Source organism: Mobula birostris, chromosome 2 (assembly GCF_030028105.1).
Source record: "Mobula birostris isolate sMobBir1 chromosome 2, sMobBir1.hap1, whole genome shotgun sequence".
Classification (NCBI taxonomy): domain Eukaryota; kingdom Metazoa; phylum Chordata; class Chondrichthyes; order Myliobatiformes; family Myliobatidae; genus Mobula; species Mobula birostris.
Genome location: NC_092371.1, coordinates 11,640,747 through 11,665,249, shown reverse-complemented (window position 1 = coordinate 11,665,249; position 24,503 = coordinate 11,640,747). Strand labels below are relative to the sequence as shown.

Here is a 24,503-nt window from a genome sequence, read left to right as displayed (position 1 = left end):
ATATAGTAAATGCATAAGATAGCTCAGATACATAGATTGATTGTATGGCCACAAAGTATCGCTCAGCACAGGCATGTAAGGCGACTGACAGGAAATGATAAAGTAGTGGTGGTTGGGGGTGTGGAGGGGTGAGCTAGTGGGTGGACATGTTATCAGCCTCAGTGCTTGGAGAAAGTAACTGATTTTGAGTGAGAGTGGGAATTGACTGCTGGGAGTTGGCATAGGTGGGATTGGTCAAGCGGCCTGCTGTGTCATAATAAGTGGGTAAGAAAGGTATGAACTCCAGATACTAGTCCAGGAATGTAATCGTTGTGTTGCTGGATGCTCTGAGACCTTAACAAATTAATTTTGTTAGCTTAAAATAATCAACGTTTCTCATTCTCTTTAACTTCAGGGATACAGCCGGACAGGAAAGGTTTAAAACCATCACAACTGCATATTACAGAGGAGCCATGGTAGGGCGGCTTTGTTCATTTTACATTAAATTCTTCTTTTTTTTTCTCTCTTGCCTCTATCTATCTGTCTCCGTCTCCACCTCCCCCCTCTGTTTCTCCCCGCCTCCCTTTCTTTTTTCTTGCACCTCTTTTTCACTTTCTCTCTCTCCATTTGTTTTCTCATCTTTCTCTCCATTTCTTTCTTTTTATTCTCTCCCTCTACTGTCTTTTCTCTCTGTCTTTCTCGTTTACTTTTATTCTTTCTCAATGCTTTTTTTCTCTCCCTTTCCCTCTCCTTTTTTTTTCTCTCTCTCCCTCCTTTCTAGTTTTCTCTCATCCCTTTTTCTCCATTTCTCTCTCTGTCTCCCTGTCTGGTCACTTGTATACGCAGCACCCATTAAACTCCTACGGAATTTATAGCACGAAGACTATTTGGAAAGATTGGTGAGTGAATTGTGTAACCCCCTTACTCTGTCACCTGCAGGGCATCATACTGGTCTACGACATCACAGACGAGAAGTCGTTCGAAAACATCCAGAACTGGATGAAGAGCATTAAAGAGGTGACTCCCACAATATCAGTTGTCCTTTGCTTCTCGTTCCTTCACTTCGAAACCTGTCTTATCTCTCCTACATCTGCCATTTCTGATCGCTTCGGACACTTTGGGTTGAGTCCAGGTGAAGAGTCTCAACACAAATGGTCAATTATCCATTTTACTCCACCCCGCGCCCCCAGATGCTGCCTGACCTGCTAAGTTCCTCCAGCATCTTGTTTGATATTCTTTCGGACTATGCCTCAACCTCCTTCACTCCTGGAAAAATGAGCCTAGTCTATCCACTCTCCCCCCCAACAAAAGTCCTCCAATCCGGGCAACATTCGGGTGAATCTCCACTGTTCCACCTTGTGTGTCTCTCTCTGCCCAGCGTCAAATTTAAGGACTTCTACAACTCATGTTCTCAGTATTATTTATTATTTATTTATTTACTATTATTATATTTTTATGTATCTCCAGAGTCTGTCTCCTTTTGCACTTTGGTTGTTTGTCCTATATTTCTGTGTAGTTTTTAATTGATTCTATTGTTTGTCTTTGTATTTACTGTGAATGCCCACAAGAAAATGTACATTGCTTGACCATCATCTCCAAATGACAGGATGCCTGTGTGGAAGAGTTTTTAAAGTGGAAAGGCCGTTTCACCGGGTCGTTTCCACTCTCTCGACCTTGGAAGTAGTGATCACAAACTGGGATCTTCCTTGATTGCAGTGGATGACCTTGACTACTTCTGTGCGTTGTCATGCCCACCACTGTCAATGAAGCGTTGCAGAACCACTTTCTTGGTCATTGGTTCTCCCGGTGGATCTCATCTGCCCAGCCCGCCAGAGCTGACTCTCCATGCTAGGGCAGGCATGTTCCTATCTCACCGGGGTATGAGGCCGCCAGCTACCCTCACCTGGTGTAGCCCACCTGTCAAAGTGGCTGACGAGGGTGTGGCCACAATCGCATGCAAACAGCTGCTTGGAACCACAGGTGAGAGCTGAGTGTCCAGTGGGGCCCAAGGGTGAGTAAGCTGTCCCAGAATGAACATGAGAAACCCCCTCACCAGAGGCTGTACCCCTCCCTGGACACTCTATCCGCCCCCCCTCCCAGGGTAGTATATGGTAACATATACACACTTCGATGATAAATTTTCTTTGAACGTTGCGTCTGCCTGTCACTTCCCCCAGCACCACAATCATTGGCCAACTTTCCGTAACTGTGTGCAACTTAGTGGCTACGTGCCGTGGAGATTTGCTGTGCAAGACCATTTTTTTTTTGATTCTGAGGAGCCTTTGTGTCCAATGGGGATGGGGGAGTAGTCAAATTGAGGCTTGAAAGATATTCAGAATTTGCAGGGAGGTGTTCAATAACTGTTGCTTCCTTCCGATGCAGAATGCCTCCGCAACTGTAGAGCGGATGTTACTGGGAAACAAGTGCGACATGGAAAACAAACGGAAGGTGCCCAAGGATAAAGCGGAGAAGGTGGGTCCTTCCTTGGTCTCTTGGTACAGGAGCCACAGATTGGTGTGAAGGGTAACACCCTCACAATGCTGGAGGAACTCAGCAGGTCAGGCAGCGTCAATGGAGAGAATAAACAGAGTTTTGAGTGTCAGAAGTTAGTGGAAGTGAAGGAGAAGGAAGCAGGCAAGATGAGTGGTACCCGGACGTTGGAGAGCTCTTGATCATTAGACATGGGGCCAGAATCAAGCCATTTGGCAATTGGGTCTGCTCTGCCATTCCATCATGGCTGATTTATTATCCCGATCAACCCCATTCTCCTGCCTTCTCTATGGAATTTTCCATGGTAGAAAATTATACTTCTCCTTGTCACCACTGAGAGTTGTACACTGGCCATTTTATCTCTGTACCTTCTGTTAATGACCTTTCAGACAATAAACACGTTTACTTTCTGTGATTTTAGACACTCGGAACACGTGAAACAAGAGCTTTGACCAGCGACCAACCTGGACGTTGGAGGTTTGGGGGAGGGGATTCCAGTCAGGTCCACTGCCCGAGTTGAAGAAGGCAGCAGCAGGTTATGGCAGCATCACAGAGCTTTGACCAGCGACCAATCCGTGTTTACAATTGACTAGTAAGAGCAAATTAAAGGAAGGTGGGGGCAAGCATAGTGGACAGAGTCAGAGTAGTGATCTTGAGGCTTTAGCTCTTCGAGGCTTCAGTCAGAGAAAGCAAAACAAAAAGAAAAGCTCTAGGTTAAGTTGCTTCTTTTTCCTTTCCCTTGATATCTGCTTAGCTAGGACAGTAGAGATGCCAGTCAGGATAGTGGAATGCTCCTCTTGTGGGATGTGGGAAAACAGGGAGACCTCAAGTTTCCCTGACGACTCCACCTGTGAGAAGTTGCAGCTTCTAACAATCCATGGTAAGGAATTGGAGCTGGAACTGGATGAATTCCGAATCGTTTGGGAAACTGGGGGGGTGATAGATAGGATATGTGGAGAGGTAGTTACACCCAAGGTGCAGGACACAGGAAACCGGGTGGCAAACAGTAAGGGGAAGGGGGTTAAGGTGGCAGTGTAGTGTACTCTTTAGAATGTAGAAGATTGTTAGGAAATTTGATAGAGGAATACAAAATGATGAGGGCTATATATGGGGTAAATGCATGCAAAGGTTATGGGTTAAGGGTGAAAGGTGAGAAGTTGAAGGGGAACATGAGGGAAAATTTCTTCACTCAGAGGGTTGTGAGAGTGTTGAATGAGCTGCTAGCACAAGTGGACCACGTGAGCTCGATTTCAACATTTAAGAGAAGTTTGGATAGGTACATTGATGGTAGAGTTATGTGGGACTACGGTCCTGGTGGAGGTCGATGGGAGTAGGCAGTTTAAATGGTTTTGGCATACACTAGATGGGCTGAAGGGCCTTTTTCTGTGCTGTACTTCTCAAAAAGAAAAGAACCGGGCTGGCACAGTGGCGTAGTAGGTAGAACTGCTGTCTCATAGCGCTAAAGATCTGGGTTTGATCCCGACTTGCAGCACTGCGGGTGCATGTGTGTGTGTTTGAGTGAGTGAGATTAAAGATCTTTTAAGGATAAGCTTTATTTGTCACTTGTACAGTGAAACTTCAAATCATAATGAAATGCATTGTTTATGTTAGCGACCAACATAGTCCAAACATATGCCCACAAGCATTACCACAATTGCAGTGCCAACCTAGCATGCTCATGATTTATTAACCCTAACCATATGTTTTTGGACTGTGGGAGGAAACCAGAGCATCTGGAGGAAACTCCTGACCCCTGATCTTACAGCTGGCCCTGTAAAGACAGCGGTGAGAGGTACTGTCCCATTCAGATCCTACCTACATGCCCGGAACATCACTCCCAGCACGCACTTACCCCGACAGGACTGCTGGTGGGGACAAGACAGTAGCTCACATCTTTGCGGGGTGTGAGTTTGCAAAGAGTGTGTGGAGAAAGATACGAGGATCTGTGTCCCAGTTCATTCTGAGCAGCTGGGTGTACAGGCTGTTCCCAAGGACACGCACACACACAGGCAGATCATCAACTCTCTGGTCTGCCCGAAACTTGTTGGTCTGCCAGCACGTCAGGATGTCTGTGGAGGACTGCTGCCGACTGGCACAGTCCAGGCTGCAGGAATATGTGCTGAGGGATGCAGTGAAGCTCGGCACAGCCACCGCAAGGGCTCAGTGGGGAAGAACCACTACTGGACACAGAGGGGCTGGGTTGGGTGAGGAAGGCCCTAAGTATTGTTGTAGTTGGTATGCTACACCAGGGGCCCACGAGTGGTAACAGTGCTATTGGTTTTAACACTAAACACTTTGTCTACGAATGTAAGAATGAAAAGGCTTCACACAGTTTATTCTTCTAAATATTTCTTATTATGAATAAATTTATTTTGGTTAATATAAAAAAAATTGAAATTTTGTTACCATAAGACATGCTGTATTAATCTCACAGCAAACAAAAGTAATTACTGGAGGAACTCAATGCCATGAAAGGCCTCAACCCAAAACATCAGCTGTCCATTTCCTTCCACAGAGGCTGTCTAACCCGCTGAGTTTCTTCACCAGTTTGTCTTTTTTACTTCAGATTCCAGCATCAGACAGACAGACAGACAGACACACACACACTCACACACACACACACACACACACACACACACACACACACACACACACACACACACACACCCACACACACTACACACACCACCGACACCACACACACACCACACACCCACACACACCACACCACACCACACCACACACCACACACACACACCACACCACACACACCCACACACACACAGTGCTGGAAATAACTCGGCAGGTTAGGCAGCATTTAAGGAGAGGAACAAACAGTAGATGTTTAGGGCCAGCATTTTGTGTGCAATACCCTGGATTTTCAGCATCTGCAGGGTCTTTAGTGTTTATGATCTGTGGTCTCTTGTGCCTGTGATTTTGCCCTCACTTTGTCCTACTGTCTTGTCTCTAGTTGGCCAAGGATCATGGGATTCGATTCTTTGAAACAAGTGCCAAGTCCAGTTTGAATGTGGAAGAGGTGAGTCCATTTCCCCAATTGGTCATGGCAGTCTGAACAAACTTGTCCAGGCTTAATTGTACCTTGCATCATCCCCACCATCTTATAAAATCAGGAGCCAGTCATTCAGCTCTTCCACTATTTAGTAAGGCCTGGTTTAAAGATAAAAGTTAGCTTTACTTTATTGCATATACATTGAAACATACAGTTAAGTGCGTCGTTTGCGTCAACAGCCAACATAGTCCAAGATATGCTGGGGGCAGTCCACAAGTGTCACCACTCTTCCAGGGCCAACAGAGCATGCCCAAAACTCACTAACCCTTACCCGTACATCTTTGGAATGTGGGAGGAAACCAGATCACCCAGAAGAAATCATGCAAGTCACAGGAAGACCATTTGAACTCCTTACACACAGCGGTGTGTAACTAATATCAGTGTGCTAAATGAAGCGAAAACAACAAGCATTGAAGCCTACGTCATCAAGAACCAACTAAGATGGAGCGGTCATGTTGTTCGGATGAAAGACGAACATCTGCCGAAACAGATCTTCTACTCCCAGCTTAAAGAAGGCAAACGTAAAAGAGGCAGACAACAGAAGAGATTCAAAGATGTCTTAAAAGCCAACATGAAGAAATGTAATATCAACATCAACAATTGGGAAACCAATGCCAAGGACAGGACAAGAAGAGAGAAGAAAATGGAAAGACCAACAACCAAAGCCCAATCTGCCATCTGGAACTACCTGTCCTGAATGCGGAAGAACTTTCAAAGCCAAGATTGGACTCATAAGCCACTTGAGAGCCCATAAGTAGATCAACAGAACGAAGACCATCACCCTCGACCTCGAAGGATAGCCACAACACAGCGGTGGGAATTGGACCTGGATGACTGGCACTGTAACGTGTCACGCTAGCAGTGATGCTACCGTATCCTACATTGCTGCCTCTTCCCCATAACCCTTGTGATCCAAAATCTAACCATCCCCTAGAGTGTGGTGTGTATGTGGAGCAAGTTCCCAGAGGAAGTGATTGAGGCGGGTACAATGTCAACATTTTAAAGACATTTGATAGAGGTACCGGAATAGAAAGGTTTAGAGGGATATGGCCAAACACGGGCAGATGGGACCAGCTTTAGTGGGAATCCTAGTCATAGAATAATTGAGTGATACAGCACAGAAACACGTCCTTCTGTCCGACTGGTCCACGTTGAGCAAGAGTCCCATCGAAGTTAGTCCCATTGGCCCTATCTAAAACTTTCCCATCCATGTTCCTTTGGACAGCATGGATATGTATGCTGAAGGGCCTGTTTCCCTGCCCTCGAACAATCCGGGAACTCTGCTAGTCTGTCACCACCAAAGTCTCATGAGCATTAGAGGGAGTAATGGCTCATTCAGAAAGTAAGGAGGCATGGGATCCAAGGGGACCTTGCTTTGTGGATCCAGAACTGGCTTGCCAACAGAAGGCAAAGGGTGGTTGTAGACGGGTCATATTCTGCATGGAGGTCGGTGACCAGTGGTGTTCCGCAGGGATCTGTTCTGGGATCACTTCTCTTTGTGATTTTTATAAATGACCTGAATGAAGCAGTAGAAGGATGGGTTAGTGAGTTTGTGGATGACACAAAAGTTGGGGGTGTTGAGGATAGTCTAGAGAGTTGTCAGAGGTTACAGAGGGACATTGGTAGGATGCGGAACTGGGCTGAGAAGTGGCAGATGGAGTTTAAAACAGGTAAGTGTGAAGTGGTTAATTTTGGTAGGCCAAATTTGAAGACAGAATATAATATTAATGGTAAGACTCTTGGCAGTGTGGAGGATCAGAGAGATCCATGGGACACTCAAGGCTGCTGCGCAGGTTGACAGTGTTGTTAAGAAGGTGTGTGGTGTTTCGCATTCATCAATCGTGGGGCCGTGAGGTAATGTTAAAGCTATATAAGATCTTAGTCGGACCCCACGTGGAGTGCTGTGCTCAGTTCTGGTCACCTCACTACAGGAAAGATGTGGATACAATAGAGAGAGTGCAGAGGAGATTTGCAACGATGTTTCCTTAATTGGAGAGCATGTCTTATGAGATTAGGTTGAGTGAACTTGGTCTTTTCTCCTCGAAGTTTAGGAGGATGTGACCTGATAGAGGTGTACAAGATGATGGGGGGCATTGATCGTGTGGATAGCCAGAGGCTTTCTCCCAGCGTGAAATGGCTAACATGAGTGGGCATAGTTTTAAGGTTCTTGGAAGTAGGTATAGAGGGGATGTCAGAGGTGTTTTTCACTCAGAGAGTGGTGGATGCCGGCAGTAGTGGTGGAAGCGGATACAATAGAGTTTTTTAAGAGACTCTTAGATAGGTACTTGGAACTAAGAAAAATAGAGGGCTATGCAGTAGGGAAATTCTGGTCAGTTTCTAGAGTAGTTTACATGGTCAGCACAACATCGTGGGCTGAAGGACCTGTAATGTGCTGTAAATTTCTATGGTCTATGTTCTATTAGATTATTGGAGTTTTACGAGTTAAGTTCCAGAGATAGACGAGGTTAATACACAGCAGGAGCAGGCCTTGTGTTCAGTATTATGGCATAGTAGTATAGCGGTGAGCCAAAGGCTATTACAGCATCAGCGACACAGGTTCAATTCCTGCCATTGCCTGAAAGGACTTTGTCTAAGGTTTCCTCCGGGTGCTCCAGTTTCCACTCATATTCCAAAGGTGACAAGGGTTAGTAGGTTAATTTGTCACATGGCGTACTTGGGCAGTGTGGGCTCGCTGGGCTAGGGAGGCCTGTTACCGTGCTGTATCTCTAAATAATTAAAACAAAATAAAATTACTGTGGTCACAGCCACACATATGCAGAATTAGCTTTCTGCAGCTTCAGCACAAGATGAAGGTATACTTAAGATTCAAGATTGTTCACTGTTATTCTTCATTACACAGGGAGAACAAAATGATTGTTACTCCAGATCTGATGCAGCACAAAAACACAATAAATATAAATATAAAACCAATCTTATAAAAACACAATGAACACATAACTGTTGAGTGCGATTAGAGGATATGCTCAGTGGCCACTTTCTTAGGTACACCTGTACGCTTACAGGTAATCTAAAATCTAATCAGCCAATCATGCAGCAGCATGCTCAATGCACTAAAGCATGCAGGTATGGCCAAGATGTTCAGATCAGACCAAAAGGAATGTGATCTAAGTGACTTTGACCATGGAATGATTGTCGGTGCCAGAAGGGATGGTTTGAGTATCTCGTTAAATGCTGATCTCCCAGGACTTTCATGCACAATGGTGTCTAGAGTTTACAGAGAATGGTAAAGTAAAAGCATCCGTTAGTCTTGTGAGACCATGGATCTGCACCTGGAAAGTCTTCACTCTCCAGGGCGCAGGCCTGGGCAAGGTTGTATGGAAGACCAGCAGTTGCCCATGCTGCAAGTCTCCCCTCTCCACGACACCAATGTTGTCCAAGGGAAGGGCATTAGGACCCATACAGCTTGGCACCGGTGTCGTCGCAGAGCAATGTGTGATTAAGTGCCTTGCTCAAGGACACAACACGTTCCCTCGGCTGGGGCTCGAACTCACAACCTTCAGGTCACTAGTCCAATGCCTTAACCACTTGGCCACATGCCCACACACAGAGAATGGTACGAAGGAAACAAAAACCATCCAGTGGGTGGCATTTCTGTGGGCGAAAATGCCTTGTTATAAGATTCAAGATTGTTTAGTGTTATTTCCAGTACACAAACCTAAGGAGAACATAATAATTGTTACTCCAGATCTGATGCAGCAGGGAAAAAGAAATCCATAAGATAAAGACATAATAATAAAGAACACAAAAAATATAATTATGTAAGATGGCTTATGAGCTGTACAGAGATTGATTGCATCTCCGTAAAGTGATGCTCAGCGCAGGAGTGTCTGTACAAAAGGTGACTGACAGGAAATGATGGAGCGGACAGAGTAGTGGTGGTTGGGGATGTGGGGAATGGCCAGACTGGTTCAAGCTGACAGGAAGGCAACAGTAACTCACGTAACAACGGTGGTGTGCAGAAGAGCATCTCTGAATGCACGACATGTCAAACCTTGAAACAGATGGGCTGCAGAAGCAGAAGGCCACGAACCTATGCTCAGAAAGTGGCCACTGAGTGTATACGTAGACTGATTGTACATAAGTGACACTAGGTGCCAGGGTATCTGAACACAGAGAAGGACTCTGGAAGGAAACATAAGTTATGCATAACCTGGTGCAAGATATATTTCAAAATACGATTGTAAATGAACATAACTATTCAGTAAGATTATGGCACTGCTTTCCCACAGTGTGTGATGTGAGAATGAATCCAGATTTAAATCAGAATGTGAAAGCGAATGGGCCCCGGGTGTGTCCCTTTGCTCAGTTGCCACATCCGTCTGTATTTATATAGTAGGCCTTAGGCTTTTACACAGTACTGTATTTGTCAACGTGGAGTGGAGAGCGAGTTTGTAAATCTGGCGGGAGCAGAGGACGTTGGGAATGATGAGGGTGGTGCACCGCGGGAGGGGTGTGGGACAGGTGACAGAGAAGGAATGTCAGGGGCAGGGGGTGGCATGGGTGCAGACACACATGGCCCTGAGATACCAGGGCAGCAAGGTCATTTGATTTGAAACAATTGTTTTTTTTTGATCATTACAGAATGTCTTTCTTTTGCTTCCCACTCCGTCCTATCTCCCTTCCCCTTTTCCGAGACATGATTACCCTCTCCCTGCCCCTTTCCCACAATTGAGACCCACACCTGAATCAAGTTTATCACCACTCACATATGACGTGAATTTTCTTTTTGCGGCAACAGTACAGCTCAATACATAAGATTATTACAGTACTGAGCAGTACACAGTACCTTGGGCTCACTAGCTATATGTGTGTGTCTAAGACTTTTGCACAGTACCATATGGTGTGGCTAATTTGCTGTTTACATTTCTGAAGCATGCAAGTATTTTATTTCTTTCCCTCTCATTCCTCCGTTAACTGTCTGCTGAAGGTTAATGGGGCTTGAAATAACCAGGGCTTTTTTCCTGGGGAACCGAGCCTTGTTTCAGCTAAGGGAGTCTACTTCCTGTTGAGTCAGAAGCGAGACAAAGTCTATCCTTCCCCATCCCCGCTCCTCGCTGTGATTTGTGTTGAGTCTGGCTTGCCCACTGGTCCTGTGCACACTGACTAACTGGTTCCTGTCAGAACCTAGTCTGGGATTACTTTCAAATCCGTTCACGCCCTCTGCTGCTGTTTCCAGGCGGATGTGCAAGACCCCAGGGCATTGTGTAAAGATCCTCTCTGATATCCTGAGCTCAGTTTTAATCACCCAGAGAGACAGAGCTGATCAATGCTTATCTAAGAAAGGGCTTGTCATCTGCGAAAGGATGTGTTGGCATTGAGACAGTGCAAAGGGGGTTCACGAGAATGATTCTGGGCACGAAAGGGTTAACATATAAGGTGTGTTGATGGCTCCGGGTCTGTACTCACAAGAATTTAGAAGGATGAAGAGCCCACTTCTTTTCACGTTGTCTATCAATGATCTGGATGACTGAACTGAGGACTTTGTGGCCAAGTCTGTGGGCAATACGAAGATAGGTGGAGGGGCAGGTAGTGTTGATGAAGCAGGAAGTCCGCAGAAGGACCTAGACTAATTAGGAGAATGGGCAAAGAAATGGCAGCTGGAATATTTTATTCTTATTTAGAGATACAGTGTGGAATAAGCTCTTCTGGCCCTTTGAGCTGCATCTACAGCAACCCTGATTTAACCCAGCCTGATCTTGGGACAACTTCCACTGACCAATTAACCTACTAATCACTATATCTTTGGACTTAGGTGGGGGGGGGGGACTGGAGTGTCAGGAGAAAATTCACGCATTCTACTGGGAGAAACATACAAACTCCTTTCAGACAGCACCAGGATTGAACTCTGAATGCCGAAACCCAAGCTGTAATAGCATGGCACTGACTGGCGATAGTGTAGGGAAGTGCAGGGTCTTGCACTTTGGCAGAAGGAATAAAGGTGGAGATGATTTTCTAAGTAAGGAGAAAATTCAGAAAACAGAGGTGCAAAGGGAATTGGGAGTCCTTGTACAGGATTCCCTAAGTGTTAGCTTTCAGGTTGAATTAGTGGTGAGGAAGGCAAGTGCCGTGTTTGCATTAATTTTGGGAGGACTAGAATATAAAACAAGAGTGTATGGCTGAGGCTTTATAAGGCATTGGAGTACTTGGAGTACTGTGAGCAGTTTTGGGTCCCTTATCTAAGAAAGGATATGTGGCATTGGAGAGGGCCCAGAGGAGGTTCACAAGAAGTATCTCAGGAATTAAAGAGTTAATGTATGAGGAGCATTTTGTGCCTCTGGGCCTGTACTTGCTGGAGTTTAGAGGAATGGGCAGGGAATCTCATTGAAACCAGTCAAATACTGGAAGGCGCAGACAGAGTGGACGTGGAGAGGATGTTTCCAATAATGAGAGAATCTAGGACCAGAGGGCACAGCCTCAGTGTACAAAGATGACTCTTAAAACAGAGATGAGGAGGAATTTCATTAGCCAGATGTTGGTGAATCTGTGGAATTCATTGCCAAATGTGCTAGTTTTTATGATCTTATTGTCTCAAAATTTGAGGCACTAGACGAGGGAGCAATTCTCTGACAGTCATAAGTCTAGGAATACTTTCCATATGACATAGATGTAGAATTCGGCCATTCAGCCCACTTAGTCTACTCCAGCATTAATTCCATCATGGCTGATTTATTATCCCTCTCAACCCCATTCTCCCGCCTTCTCCCCAAAATCAAATCATTAAAAAGAGGTGACATAGAATTGGAAGGTGTTGAATCATTGTGGGGAGAGCTAAGGAACTGCAAGGGTAAAAAAATCCCTGATGGGAGTTGTATATAGACCCACAAACGGTAGAAAGGATGTGGCCTACAAATTACAATGGGAGATAGAAAATGCATACAAAAAGGCAATGTTATAATAGTCATGTGGGACTTCAATATGCAGGTAGATTGGGAAAATCAGATTGGTTGCTGATTCCAGGAGGCGGAATTTCTAGAATGCCTACAAATGGCTTTATAGAGCAGCTCATGGTTGAGGCCACTAGGGGATCAGCTATTCTGGATTGGGTATTGTGGAATGAACCAGAATTGATGAGAGAGCTTAAGGTAAAAGAACCCTTAGGGGAAAGTGATCATAATATGATGGAATTCACCCTGAAATTTGAGAATGAGAAGCTAAAGTCAGATGTATCAGCATTACAGTGGAGTAAACGGAATTACAGAGGCATGAGAGAGGAGTTGGCCAGAATTGATTGGAAAAGAACATGGCAGGGATGACGGCAGAGCAGCAATGGCTGAAATTTCTGGAAGCAATTTGGAAGACACGGAATATATACATCCCAAAGAAGAAGTATTCTAAAGGAAAGACAACACAACCATGGCTAACAAGAGAAGTCAAAGCCAACATAACAGCCAGAGAGGACATATAATAGAGCAAAAATTAGTGGGGAGTTAGAGGACTGGGAAGTTTTTAAAAACCAACAGAAGACAGTAAAGATGGAATACGATAATTAGATTAGATTATGAGGACATGCAGTCCTCTTTTATTGTCATTTAGTAATGCATGCATTAAGAAATGATACAATATTCCTCCGGTGTGATATCACAAAACACAGGACAGACCAAGACTGAAAAACTAACAAAAACCACATAATTATAACATATAGTTACAACAGTGCAACAATACCATAACTTGATGAAGAACAGGCCATGGCACAGCAAAAAAAGTTCAAAGTCTCTAGAAAGTCCCACATCTCACGCAGACGGGAGAAGGAAGAAAACTCTCCCTGTCATGCCCGACCACGGTCTGACTCTGAGTCGTTCAAAAATTTCGAGCTCCGATCAACCCTCCGACACCGAGTACTGAGCACTATCTCTGCCGAACACTTCGACCCCAGCCTCGGTAGCCAGCAGCAGGCAAAGCCGAGGATTTTGGGGCCTTCCCTCCGGAGATTCTCGATCGCACAGTAGCAGCAGCAGCGAACCGGACATTTCAGAAATTTCTCCAGATGTTCCTCTGTGCTTCTCACATCTGTCTCCATCAAATCAGAATTGTCCATGGCCCTTATTTAACAGATATGATATCATTTCACCAGAGAGCTGCGCGTACTGCGTTGCGCCGCCATCTTCTCCTCCCGCCGTTAGCCATTGATATTAAAAAGGATACCAAGAGTTTCTTCAGATACATAAAGTGCAAAAGAGAGACGAGTAGATATCAGACCACTGAAAAATGATGCTGGAGAGGTAGTAATGGGGGATAAGAAAATGGTGGACAAACTGAATAAAGTATTTTGTATCAGTCTTCACTGTGGAAGACACTAGCAGTATGGTGGAACTTCCAGGTGTCAGGTCATTAAGTGTGTGAAGTTACCATAACTAGAAAGAAGGTTCACCAGATTCTGGAATGGCTCCGGAAGACTGAAAAATTGCAAATGTCACTCCACTCTTCAAGAAGGGAGAGAGGCAGAATAAAGGAAACTATAGTTTGACCTCAGTGGTTGGGAAGATGTTGGAGTCGATTATTAAGGATGAGGTCTCAGGGTACTTGGAGGCACATGATAAGATAGGCTGTAGTAAACATAGTTTCCTCAAGGGAAAATCTTGTCTGACCAATCTGTTGAGATTCTTTGAAGAAATAACAAGCAGGATAGACAAAGTAGAATCGTTTGATGTTGTGTACTTGGATGTTCAGAAAGCCTTTGAAAAGGTGCCAACAAGGTACTTAACGAGCTACAAGCCCGTGGTATTAGAGGAAATCTTCTAGCATGGATAAAGCAGTGGCTGATCGACAGGAGGCAAAGAATGGGAATAAAGGGAGTCTGACTGGCTGCCGGTCACTAATGGTGTTCCACAGGGGTCTGTGTTGAGATCAATTCTTCTTGCATCATATGTCAATGATTTGGATGATGGAATTGATGGCTTTGTTGTAAAGTTTGCTGACAATATGAAGACAGGTGGACAGGCAGGTAGTTTTGAGGAAGTAGAGAAGCTACTGAAGGACTTTGACAGATTAGGAGAATGGGCAAAAAAATGGCAGATGAAATACAATGTTGGGAAGTATATTGACATGCACTTTAGTAGAAGAAATGAAAGAATTAACTGTTTTCTAAATGGACAGAAAACACAAAAAACTGAGACGCAAAGGGACTTCGGAGTCCCTGTGCAGGATTCCCTAAAAGTTAATTGGCAGGTTGAGTCTGCAGTGAGGAAGGCAAATGTGGTGTTAGTATTCATTTCAAGAGGATGTAATTTTTAGACTTTATAAAGCACTGGTGAGGTCTCAATTGGAGCATTGAGAGCAGTTTTGGACCCCTTATCTTAGAAAGGATGTGCTGAAACTGAGGAGGGTTCAAAGGACATTCACGAAAATGATTTCAGGATTGAATGACTTGTCTTATGAAGAACATTTGATGGTTCTGAGCCTATATTCAGTAAAATTCAGAAGAATGAGAGGTGACCTCGTTGAAATCTGTTGAATAGTGAAAGGCCTTGATGGAGTGGATGTGGAGAGGTGACAGGAGAATCAAGACCAGAGGACACAGTCTCAGAATAGAGGGGCGTTGGTTTAGAACAGAGATGAGGAGGAATTTCTTCAACCAGAGAGTGGTGAATCTGTGGAATTCTTTGCCCCAGTAGCTATGGAGGCCATGTCTTTATGTCTATTTAAGGCAGAGGTTGATTGGTCAGTGCATGAAGGGATATGGGGAGAAGGCAGGTGATTGAGGCTGAGAGGAAAATTGGATCAGCCATGATGAAATGGCAGTGCAGACTTGATGGGCCAAATGGCCTAATTCAGTGGTCCCCAACCTCCGGGCCGCGAATGGATACCAGGTCGCGAAGCATGCAGGGGTGCAGTGGTAGCCGGGATGCACCCAACACATCTTTAAGAAAAAAGCTGAAATAAACAACCTAATTAATTAGGTGCTGCCCGGCACATAAATGTCGGCCCAGATCATTCTGGGCAGCACCTAATTAATTAGCTCGTTTATTTTGGCTTTTATCTTAAAGATCTGCTGGGTGCGCTCCAGCTACCACTGCACCCCTGCACCCCTGCACCCCTGCACCCCTGCATGCTTCGAGGCCCGGAGACTGGGGACCACTGGCCTAATTCTACTCCTATATCTTATGGTCTTGCGGTAACCTTTGATGCCCATACCAATCAAGAGCCTACTAACCTCCGCTTTAAATATATCCAGTGACAGATCCTGCACTCTCTGGATAAAGAAATTTCTCCTCATCTCTGTTCTAATGGGACTTGCTTGCTATTCTGCACCTGTGCCCTTTGGTCCTAGAACCCTGCCCCATAGGAAACATCCTCTTCATGTGCACTGTAGGCCTTTCAACATCAGAAAGGTTTCAATGACCAAAAGTACGGGAAACAGAACCTTTGAACATTTTTTTAGATTGTTAAGTGAGGGAGAAGGACTACCACAGGAAAGTGGAGTCAAATCGGCGATTGAATTGATCAGATATGGCAGAACAAAATTGAGGGGCCAAGTGGCATGCTGATGTTCCTGATTTTTAAAATCAGGGTCGGAACCAAAAATCAGAGTTATTATCACTGATGTATGTCATGAAATTTGTGGCAGCAGTACAATTAAATATGGAAGATTTCAGTTGATTGGGCCATTGGTTAATTGGGACGACTGCTTATTTGGGACAACTCTTAAAGAACAAAAACAAATAGCCGGGATTCCCTTTGTTTATTTGGGGCACTTTGTTTAATTGGACTGGAGAATGTTGCTGAGCAGCTTCTAACTAGCGTTAGTTGTGATAACTGGTGAGAAATAAGCAGCAAGACAATTCAGAACCGTTTTGCTCACTGTGGTTTCTAGCAATCAGGCTTGGAGATGCCAGAAACAGCCAGGAGTGAAAATGAAATAATTCCACTACTTCAAGTTAGCAACTATGAAAAATTTGAAGGTGTTGGCAACCTTCTTGAATGTCACAATGAAATTGAAGATTTATGGATGCAACCATCAAAGGCTCTGTGTAAAGGCAGTCTACTATCTGCACTAGGTGTCTGCACGAATTTTGTCTATTTACAGTAAATCGTACACTGGATGAATTCTCCGTCAATAACTGTTAGGAATTAATACAGTTTTATAATACTGTAGTAGTATTGGTAGCATTCTAATTTGCTCTATTTTACTTAAATACATAATTTGTTACACAGTTAAGCTGTAGTTGTGTTTTTTAATAACTGTTTCCATCAAATTTTGGCTAATTTGGCAGTTGCTTAATTGCACCAAAATGCACTGGTCCCAATGTGTCCCAATGAACTGGAAATCTACTGTATATAAAAGTTACCATAAGCTACAAAATAAATTCAGGATTGTTTAAAGTCATTTCCAGTACACTATTGTAAAGGAGAATGAAATGATGATTACTCATGTTCCATTGCAGCACAAAAGAACACAATAATAAAAAAACACAGTAAATATGAATATATAAAATAACCTGTATATGTAGATGGGTTGTATGTCCATAGAGTGACGCTAGGCATAGGAGTGTCTGTACACAAGGTGACTGACAAAATGATGAAGTAGTGGTGTTGGTGGGATGTGGAGGGGTGGGTTAGTGTGGGCAGGGGTGTTGATCAGCCTTACTGCTTGGGGAAAGAAACTGCTTTTGAGTCTGGTGGTCCTGGTGTGGATGCTATTGTATGTAGCCTCCTCCCTGATGGGAGTGGGACAAACAGTCCACGAACTGGGTGGGTGGGATCCTTCATGGTGCATCTGGCCCTCTTCCAGCACCTTTCTGATGGTGAGTAGGCCGGTACCGGTGATGCATTCGGCAGTTTGTAGAGCCTTCCTTTCCGCCTCAGTGAAGTTTCTGTACCAAGCAGTGATGCTCTCTACTGTGCATCTGTAGAATGATGTGAGTATAGATGTGAAAGACAAATAATGAGGCAATGTTCATGGACCGTTCAGAAATCTGATGGCAAAACAGTTGCTAAAACTCTTCACTCTCATGTACCTCCTCTGTCATGGTAGTAATGAGAAGAGTGCAGAACCTGGATGGTGAGGGTCCTTCATGATAGATGCCACCTTCTTGAGGCATTGCCTTTTGAAGGTGTCCTTGATGATGGGGTGGGTTTATTTATTTCTGTCTAACTATTTATTATTGTCATTTGCCTCTCATTTCCAATAGGCTTTCCAGACCCTGGCTCACGATATATTGATAAAATCAAGCAAGAAGTCAGTAAGTTTACGCCATCTTTGACATCCATACAATGCGTCATCTCGCGGTCCCACGTGTAGGAGGCTCGCATGTTGCCACTCTGGGGCATCAGACTCAGGGGGAGTCCTGATGGAACTTTATTAAAATTCCAAGCTGCATAGCTAGGGTAGGCAGTCAGATCTAAATTAAAGATTAGCTTTGTTTGTCAGCTGTACAGTACATGGAGGCATACAGTGAAATGTGTCGTTTTGTCAAATCAAGTCAGTGAGGATTGTTCTGGGCAGCCACGCTTCTGACACCAGTGAAGCATCCCCACAACTCACTGACCCTAACCCGTACGTTTTTCCATACTCCAAACACATTCCAACTTCTTTTTCCCAGGGTTAGAAATGTCAAACAGCAGAGGGCATGCATTTAAGGGGAGCAGGGAAGTTGTTTTTTTTAAAATACAGATTCAGATATAATCATCACATGTACATCAAAACACACAGAGAGATGTGACGTTGGCATTAACAACCAGCACACACAGGGATGTGCTAGGGGTAGGTAGTCTGCAAGTGTTGCCACATGTTTCTGTGCCAACGTAGCTTACCTACAATGTTCAGCAGAACAGCAACAAATCAAGCCCCCTTCCCACTACTCTCCCTCTCCCTCCCCCGTCTCGCTCCCCCCACCCCTCTCTCCAGGACAGGCCGCCTCCAGTCCTTGGCCCCTGGCGTCTCAGACGTCAGGTTTCCCACCTCTGGTTCCGGGCACGGGAAGTGTCGGGTGCCCAGAACAGACCGCCAAGTTGATGGTAGAACCAGTTATTATCATGGCTTTTGAGAGGCTTTAGACAGACACATGAATGTGCAGGGAATGGAGGGATATGGATCACATGCAGGCAGAAGGAACTGCGTTTGATTTTTGCACCTTGGTCGGCCCAGATATTGTGGACCAAAAGGCCTGTTCTTGTGCTGCTCTCTTCCTGCAAACTCCTTCCCTCTTTGCCTGCTCCTCGGTCTGTATAAGAAGATACTGGCGCTACGCCCAACTTGCGGATACCCTATGCATGTGAGCGGAGTGGCGCAGCGGAATTGCACTGGGCCATAACCCGGAGGTCGTTGGGTCAAAACCATCCCCTGCTACAACTTGGAGTGGAATAGCAGTTAGCATAAACACAGAAAACCTACAGCACGATACAGGCCCTTCGGCCCACAAAGTTGTGGTGAACACGTCGCTACCTTAGAAATTACCAGGCTTACCCATAGCCCTCTAATTTTCTAAGCTCCATGTACCTATCCAAAAGAATTTTAAAAGACCCTATTGTACCCGCCTCCACCACCAATTCTGGCAGCCCATTCCACACACTCACCACTCTCTGAGTAAAAAACTTACCCCTGATATCTCCTCTGTACCTGCTCCCCAGCACCTTAAACCTGTGTCCTCTTGTAACAACCATTTCAGCCCTGGAGAAAAGCTTTACAGCACTAGTGACCACAGTCGGGGTTCGATTCCGGCTGCTGTCTGTAAGGAATTTGTGCGTTCTCCCACTTTCCAGAAGGACAAATGGGTTAAGGTTAGTAAGTTGTAGCCCTGCAACATTGGCACTGGAAGCATGGCCACACTTGTGGCGGCCCCCAGCACATCTTTGGACTGTGTCGACCATTAACACAAACAACACATTTAGAATTGGAATCAGATTTAATATCACTAGCATATGTTGTAAAATATGTTGTTTTGCAGCAGCAGTACAGTGTAATACGTTAAAGAATTACTACAAGTTACGGTAAGAAACATAAAAAAATGATATTAGTCCAAAAATAGGGCAAAAAGTCAGCTGGTGTTGTTTGTCCATTCAGAAATCTGATGGCAGAGGGGAAGAACCTGTTCCTAACATGTTGAGTGTGTGTCTTCAGGCTCCTGTACATCCTCCCACAAAGGCACTGGAGGAACTGAGCAGGTCAAACTGCGTCTATGGAGGGAAATGGATGGGGTTCAGATGAAGGGTTGCAACCCAAGATGTCAACTGTCCATTTCCCTGCACAGGTGCTGCCTGACCCACTGAGATCCTCCAGTATCTGGTGCATTGGCACAGACAGAGATGGTTTGATATCTGGTCGGGCATCACAGTAGCGTTATGGTTATTGCAGCTCATGGCATCAGAATTTGGAGTTCAATTTTAGCTGTAAGGAGCTTTTACCCTCTTCCCATGACCAAGAAGGTTTCCTGCCACAGTCCAAAGACGTGCTGGTTAGTAAGTTAATTGGTCATTGTAAATTGTCCTGTGATTCGGCCAGGGTTAAACAGGTGGGTGGATGGGCGGTGTGGCTCGTTGGGCTGGAAGGGCCAGTCCTGCACTCTATCTGTAAATAAAATAATCATCTCAACTGGGAGGGAGTTGTTACCCAACAGCCGATGGCTTTCTAAATCTGAATTTACGGACAATGTGATTCCTTTGAGTCTGATCTTATCTTCTACCAACCCTAGGGCATCGGTTCTCCAGGCTCCAAGTCTCCGCTGGACAGTCCACAGAAGAGCAGTTCCTCCAAATGCTCCTTGATTTAAACCTAGTTAATCCTGCGCACACCACAGACCTCCAGAAACATCTATCTGACCATCTGTGGATAACTTATTGAATTCAACCCTCTGGACCTGTCTGTGTGGGAGGGATCCGTCAGGTCATTCTGACCTCTCGTGGTTTGTGCTCACTTGAATCCACTCCATCTCCTGTCTCCAACAATGGGTGAGGCTGCAACCCCTCGACCTCTTCCCTTTATCTTTCACTTTTAATTCTTCTTCATTCTTTCTGTTCTTGTGCTCCCTCTCCTTTTCTCCTCTCCCCACCTCTCTCCTTCCCCTCTCACTCCATCCCACCCCTCTTCCTTCCCCCTCCCCTCTCCCTTCCCCCTTCTCCCCTCTTCCTCCCCTCTCCCCTCTCCCCTCTTCCTCCCCTCTTCCTCCCCTCTTCCTCCCCTCTTCCTCCCCTCTTCCTCCCCTCTTCCTCCCCTCTTCCTCCCCTCCCCCTCCCCTCCCCCTCCCCTCCCCCTCTCCTCCCCCTCCCCTCCCCCTCCCCTCCCCCTCCCCTCCTCCTCCCCTCTCCCCTCCTCCCCCTCCCCTCTCCCCTCTTCCTCCCCCTCCCCTCTCCCTCCCCCTCCCCTCTCCCCTCTTCCTCCCCCTCCCCTCTCCCCTCTTCCTCCCTCTCCCCACTCCCCTCTTTCCCCTCTCCCCTCTTCCTCCCTCTCCCCACTCCCCTCTTCCTCCCTCTCCCCACTCCCCTCTCCCTCCCCACTCTCCTCTTCCCCCACACTCAATCTCTCCCCCCCCATCTTCTCTTTTTCTCTCTCTGTCTGACATTCCCCCTCCCCAATATGTCGAGCCTGGAAGGGAGTGATTAATCGTTGCTTTGCTCTATGTATGTGGGTACAACTGCCATTCAGGATTGGGTGTGTCCACTTGCCCTTTATGGGGGAGGGGGAGATGGGGATTGGACACAAGCTACGCATCAGAACCATGGTGTTCCTACCAATGTATTATTCAGTGCAGTGTTACAGACTTCTACTTTATTCTTTTTTGAAGAGCAAGACTTCCTTCAGCCTTAGAGTTGCTTTAGCAGGGAAACTAAGTTCCCAACCGGCTACTTGGTAATTCCCAACCCCTTACGAACAGAGTGAATATTCTGATTACCCAATGATGGAACCTGGGTCCTGAGTCGGAGGATGATTCTATTCAAACCCCTCCACCCACCATGAACACGTAAACCCCAGAATGAAAAAGGAAAGCAGGAAGATACAGGGGCGAAAGGTTAATCGGTCAATGTCATCTCCCCACCACCACAGCTCATAAATGCAGGATGTTGGAAATCCACAGTTACACACACAAAACGCGGGTGGAGGTTTGCAGGTTGGGCAGCATCTATGGAGAGGAATAAAGAGTCAACTTCTTGGGCTGAGCCCCTTCCTGAACTCTTCATCCCTCTCCGTGGATCCTGCCTGACCTGCTGAGTTCCTCATGGATTTTGTGTTTGTTTCCACAACTTCAGCTGATGTGCCTCGGTCACCCATGCTCTTAGACCAGTAGCCCCATGTGAAGGGTGATGATGGAGAAGCTAAAGACCCCATACCTGTTACTCAGAGATGTGGGATTCGCAGGATTCCACCTGAGACTGTGGTAAGTGGTAACCTCCATAGGCTGACCATAGCCTCACACTCCACTTGACCACCTCTCCCACCCCAGGGCACTTCCTCTGTCACAGTCGTCTTTCTGAACACGAGATGCTGCAGGTGCTGGAACTCTGGAGCCACACACGCAAAAAGCTGGAGGAACTCAGCAGCTATGGAAATAAATAAACAGTCGCCATTTTGGGACTTCCGTCGTGTCTGGAAAGGAAGGGGAAGAAGATTAAGAAGGTGGGAGAGGGCAAGGAGTACAAGCCGGCAGGTGATAGCTGAGACCAGGTGATGGGGAAGGTGGATGAGTGGGGAAGAGGGGGCTGAAATAAGAAGCTGGGAGGTGGTGAGTGGAAGAGGTAAAGGGCCGATGAAGAAGGAATCTTATAGGAGAGCACTGTGGACCATGGAAGAAAGAGGAGGAAGAGGGGAACCTGAGGAAGGTGAAGGGCAGGTGAGGAGAAGTGAAGGGATAACCAGAATTGTGAATGGGAAGAGAGAAGGGGAGAGAAATTACTGGAAGTCAGAGAAATCAGTGTTCGTGCTGTCAGGTTGGAGGCTACCCAGATGGAATATGAAGTGTTGCTCCCCCAACCTGAGAGTGGCCTCATCGTGGCAGTAGAGGAGGCCATGGACCAACATGGAAATGAGTGGTCAATGGGAGATCCTGCCTTTTGCAGTGGACACAGTGAAGGTGCTCCAGTTGTGGCTTCTGCCCCCTTCCTTTCCAGTGCTGAAGAAGGGTCTGAACCCGATACATTTAACTGTTTATTTCCCTCCACAGATGTAGCCTGACCTGCTGAGTTCCTCCAGCATTTTGTGTGTGTGTGTGCAGCGGTCTTTATGTTAGCTGTTGAAGAAGGAGTGGCTCGTCCCGGGAGGTGCTACGCCAATGCACCCCTCGCTTCCCAGCGCCAACATGCATTAGGGAGGGGGACACAAATAGAAGCTTGTGGCAGCCCTAGTTTGGGAGAATGGGGGAGGATCAAAAACAGATAGTCATCTCTACCCAGAACACACTCAAACCCATGTTGTACCCACCGGTTCAAATGTTGGCGGCCTCCTGTCTTTTTGCACTTCTACCATTGGTTGGCCTGCCTGCCACTCTGGTCAACAGTGCCAGCGACTGGTCACCCCAGCTGTCCTGGGGAGTACCCCTTGTGAACCAGGGCATCATTTTTGAGAACCAGGGAAACCTTCAGCTGGGTTGTCTTGACTGCTGCAATGACATTGGGCAGAGCTGGTCCAGAGTCTGAGTTGATAACAGTAACACAGTAAAGCCCATGGTTTGTTCCGGGCAGGTATGGGTGTGAGGGGAGATAGCAGCACCATTAGTTATTTTCTCTTGGCTGAATTGTGCTTGGCATTTCAAATCCTTATTAGTCATAGAGAGGGAAATGGGCACTCTGCCCTCTGAGACCATCAGTCATCCATCTACACGTCCCATTTTTAATTCTCCCCACATTCCCATCAGCTCCCCACCCCAGATTCTGCTGTTAAAACCATAAGATATAGGAGTAGAATCAGGCCATTCAGCCCTATTCTCTCCATAATCCTTAACCCCACACCAATCAAAGTCTTGTCCATCTGTGTCTTCAGTACATCAATGACTTAGCCTTCACAGGTTCACTATTCTCTGGCTAAGGAAATCCTTCCACATGTCTGTTCTAAAGGGACACCTTTAATCTGAGGCTGTGCCCTCTGGTCTTAGACTCTCCCACAATTGGAAACAGCCTCTTCACGTCCCCCCTACCCAGGCCTTTCAGTGAGATTGCCCCTCCTCCCTCCATCATTCTAAACTGTTATACGTGTACGCAGAGACGATGAGGCGAGGCTGGTTTGCACAATGCACTGAGCTGCTGTTCACAGCCCTCTGTGATTCCCTGACTAGAGCTCCTCTGACCAAACACTTTGTCCCGAAGGAGAAGCAGGAGCCAGAGAGGTTTAAGAACATAAGACATGGGAACAAAATTAGGTCATTTGGCCCATTGAGTCTGCACCACCATTCCATCATCATGTTCTTAAGCCCGTCACCCCTGTGGGGCACAGGCCGCTGACAGCAGCTCACCAGAGTCCTCTGTCCTGGGCCAGTCTTGGTGAAGATCCTTCCTCTTCCAGGATGAGGTCGTTGGACCTTCTGTTGGTGTTTCTGTAGCTCTGGGTTTTAACAGGATGGGGTTGCTAACCCCATACCCAACCCTCCCCTTTTCACAGCCAGGCTTGGGACCGTCCATGGTGAAGTTGCTATTCCATCACGACTGAAATATTATCCCCCTCAACTCCATTCTCCTGTTTTCTCCCCGTAACATTTGACACCCTGGCTAATCAAGAACCTATCAGCCTCCACTTTAAATACTGTATACCAATGACTTGGCCTCCACAGTCAATGTAAAGAAATCCCCCCTCATCTCTGTTCTAAAGGGATGTCCTTCTATTCTGAGGCTAGTCCTAGACTCCCCCACTATAGGAAACTTCCTCACCACATCCACCCTATTTAGGCCTTTCAATCTATATAAGTTTAAGGAGGTGGGGGAAATTCTGGTGCTCGAATTGAAGACATAGTTTCAATGGCAGAGTAATGGAAGCCAGGACTACTGGAATTAGAGGCACTTGAAGATCTTGGATAAGGTTATAAGG

The 24,503-nt window shown here is 46.0% G+C and overlaps 1 protein-coding gene across 1 annotated transcript in view; it reads left to right on the top strand.

The window, feature by feature from the left end:
• rab13 (RAB13, member RAS oncogene family) overlaps positions 1-20,741 on the top strand; it is a 52,510-nt gene extending 31,769 nt beyond the window's left edge. The window contains exons 3-8 of the mRNA XM_072283027.1: positions 395-455; positions 919-996; positions 2,362-2,451; positions 5,441-5,506; positions 17,689-17,739; positions 20,188-20,741. Coding sequence (XP_072139128.1) covers positions 395-455; positions 919-996; positions 2,362-2,451; positions 5,441-5,506; positions 17,689-17,739; positions 20,188-20,265 — 424 coding nt within the window. The 3' untranslated portion in view covers positions 20,266-20,741. The remainder of the gene's footprint in view (positions 1-394; positions 456-918; positions 997-2,361; positions 2,452-5,440; positions 5,507-17,688; positions 17,740-20,187) is intronic.
• Positions 20,742-24,503: the final 3,762 nt, after the last annotated feature.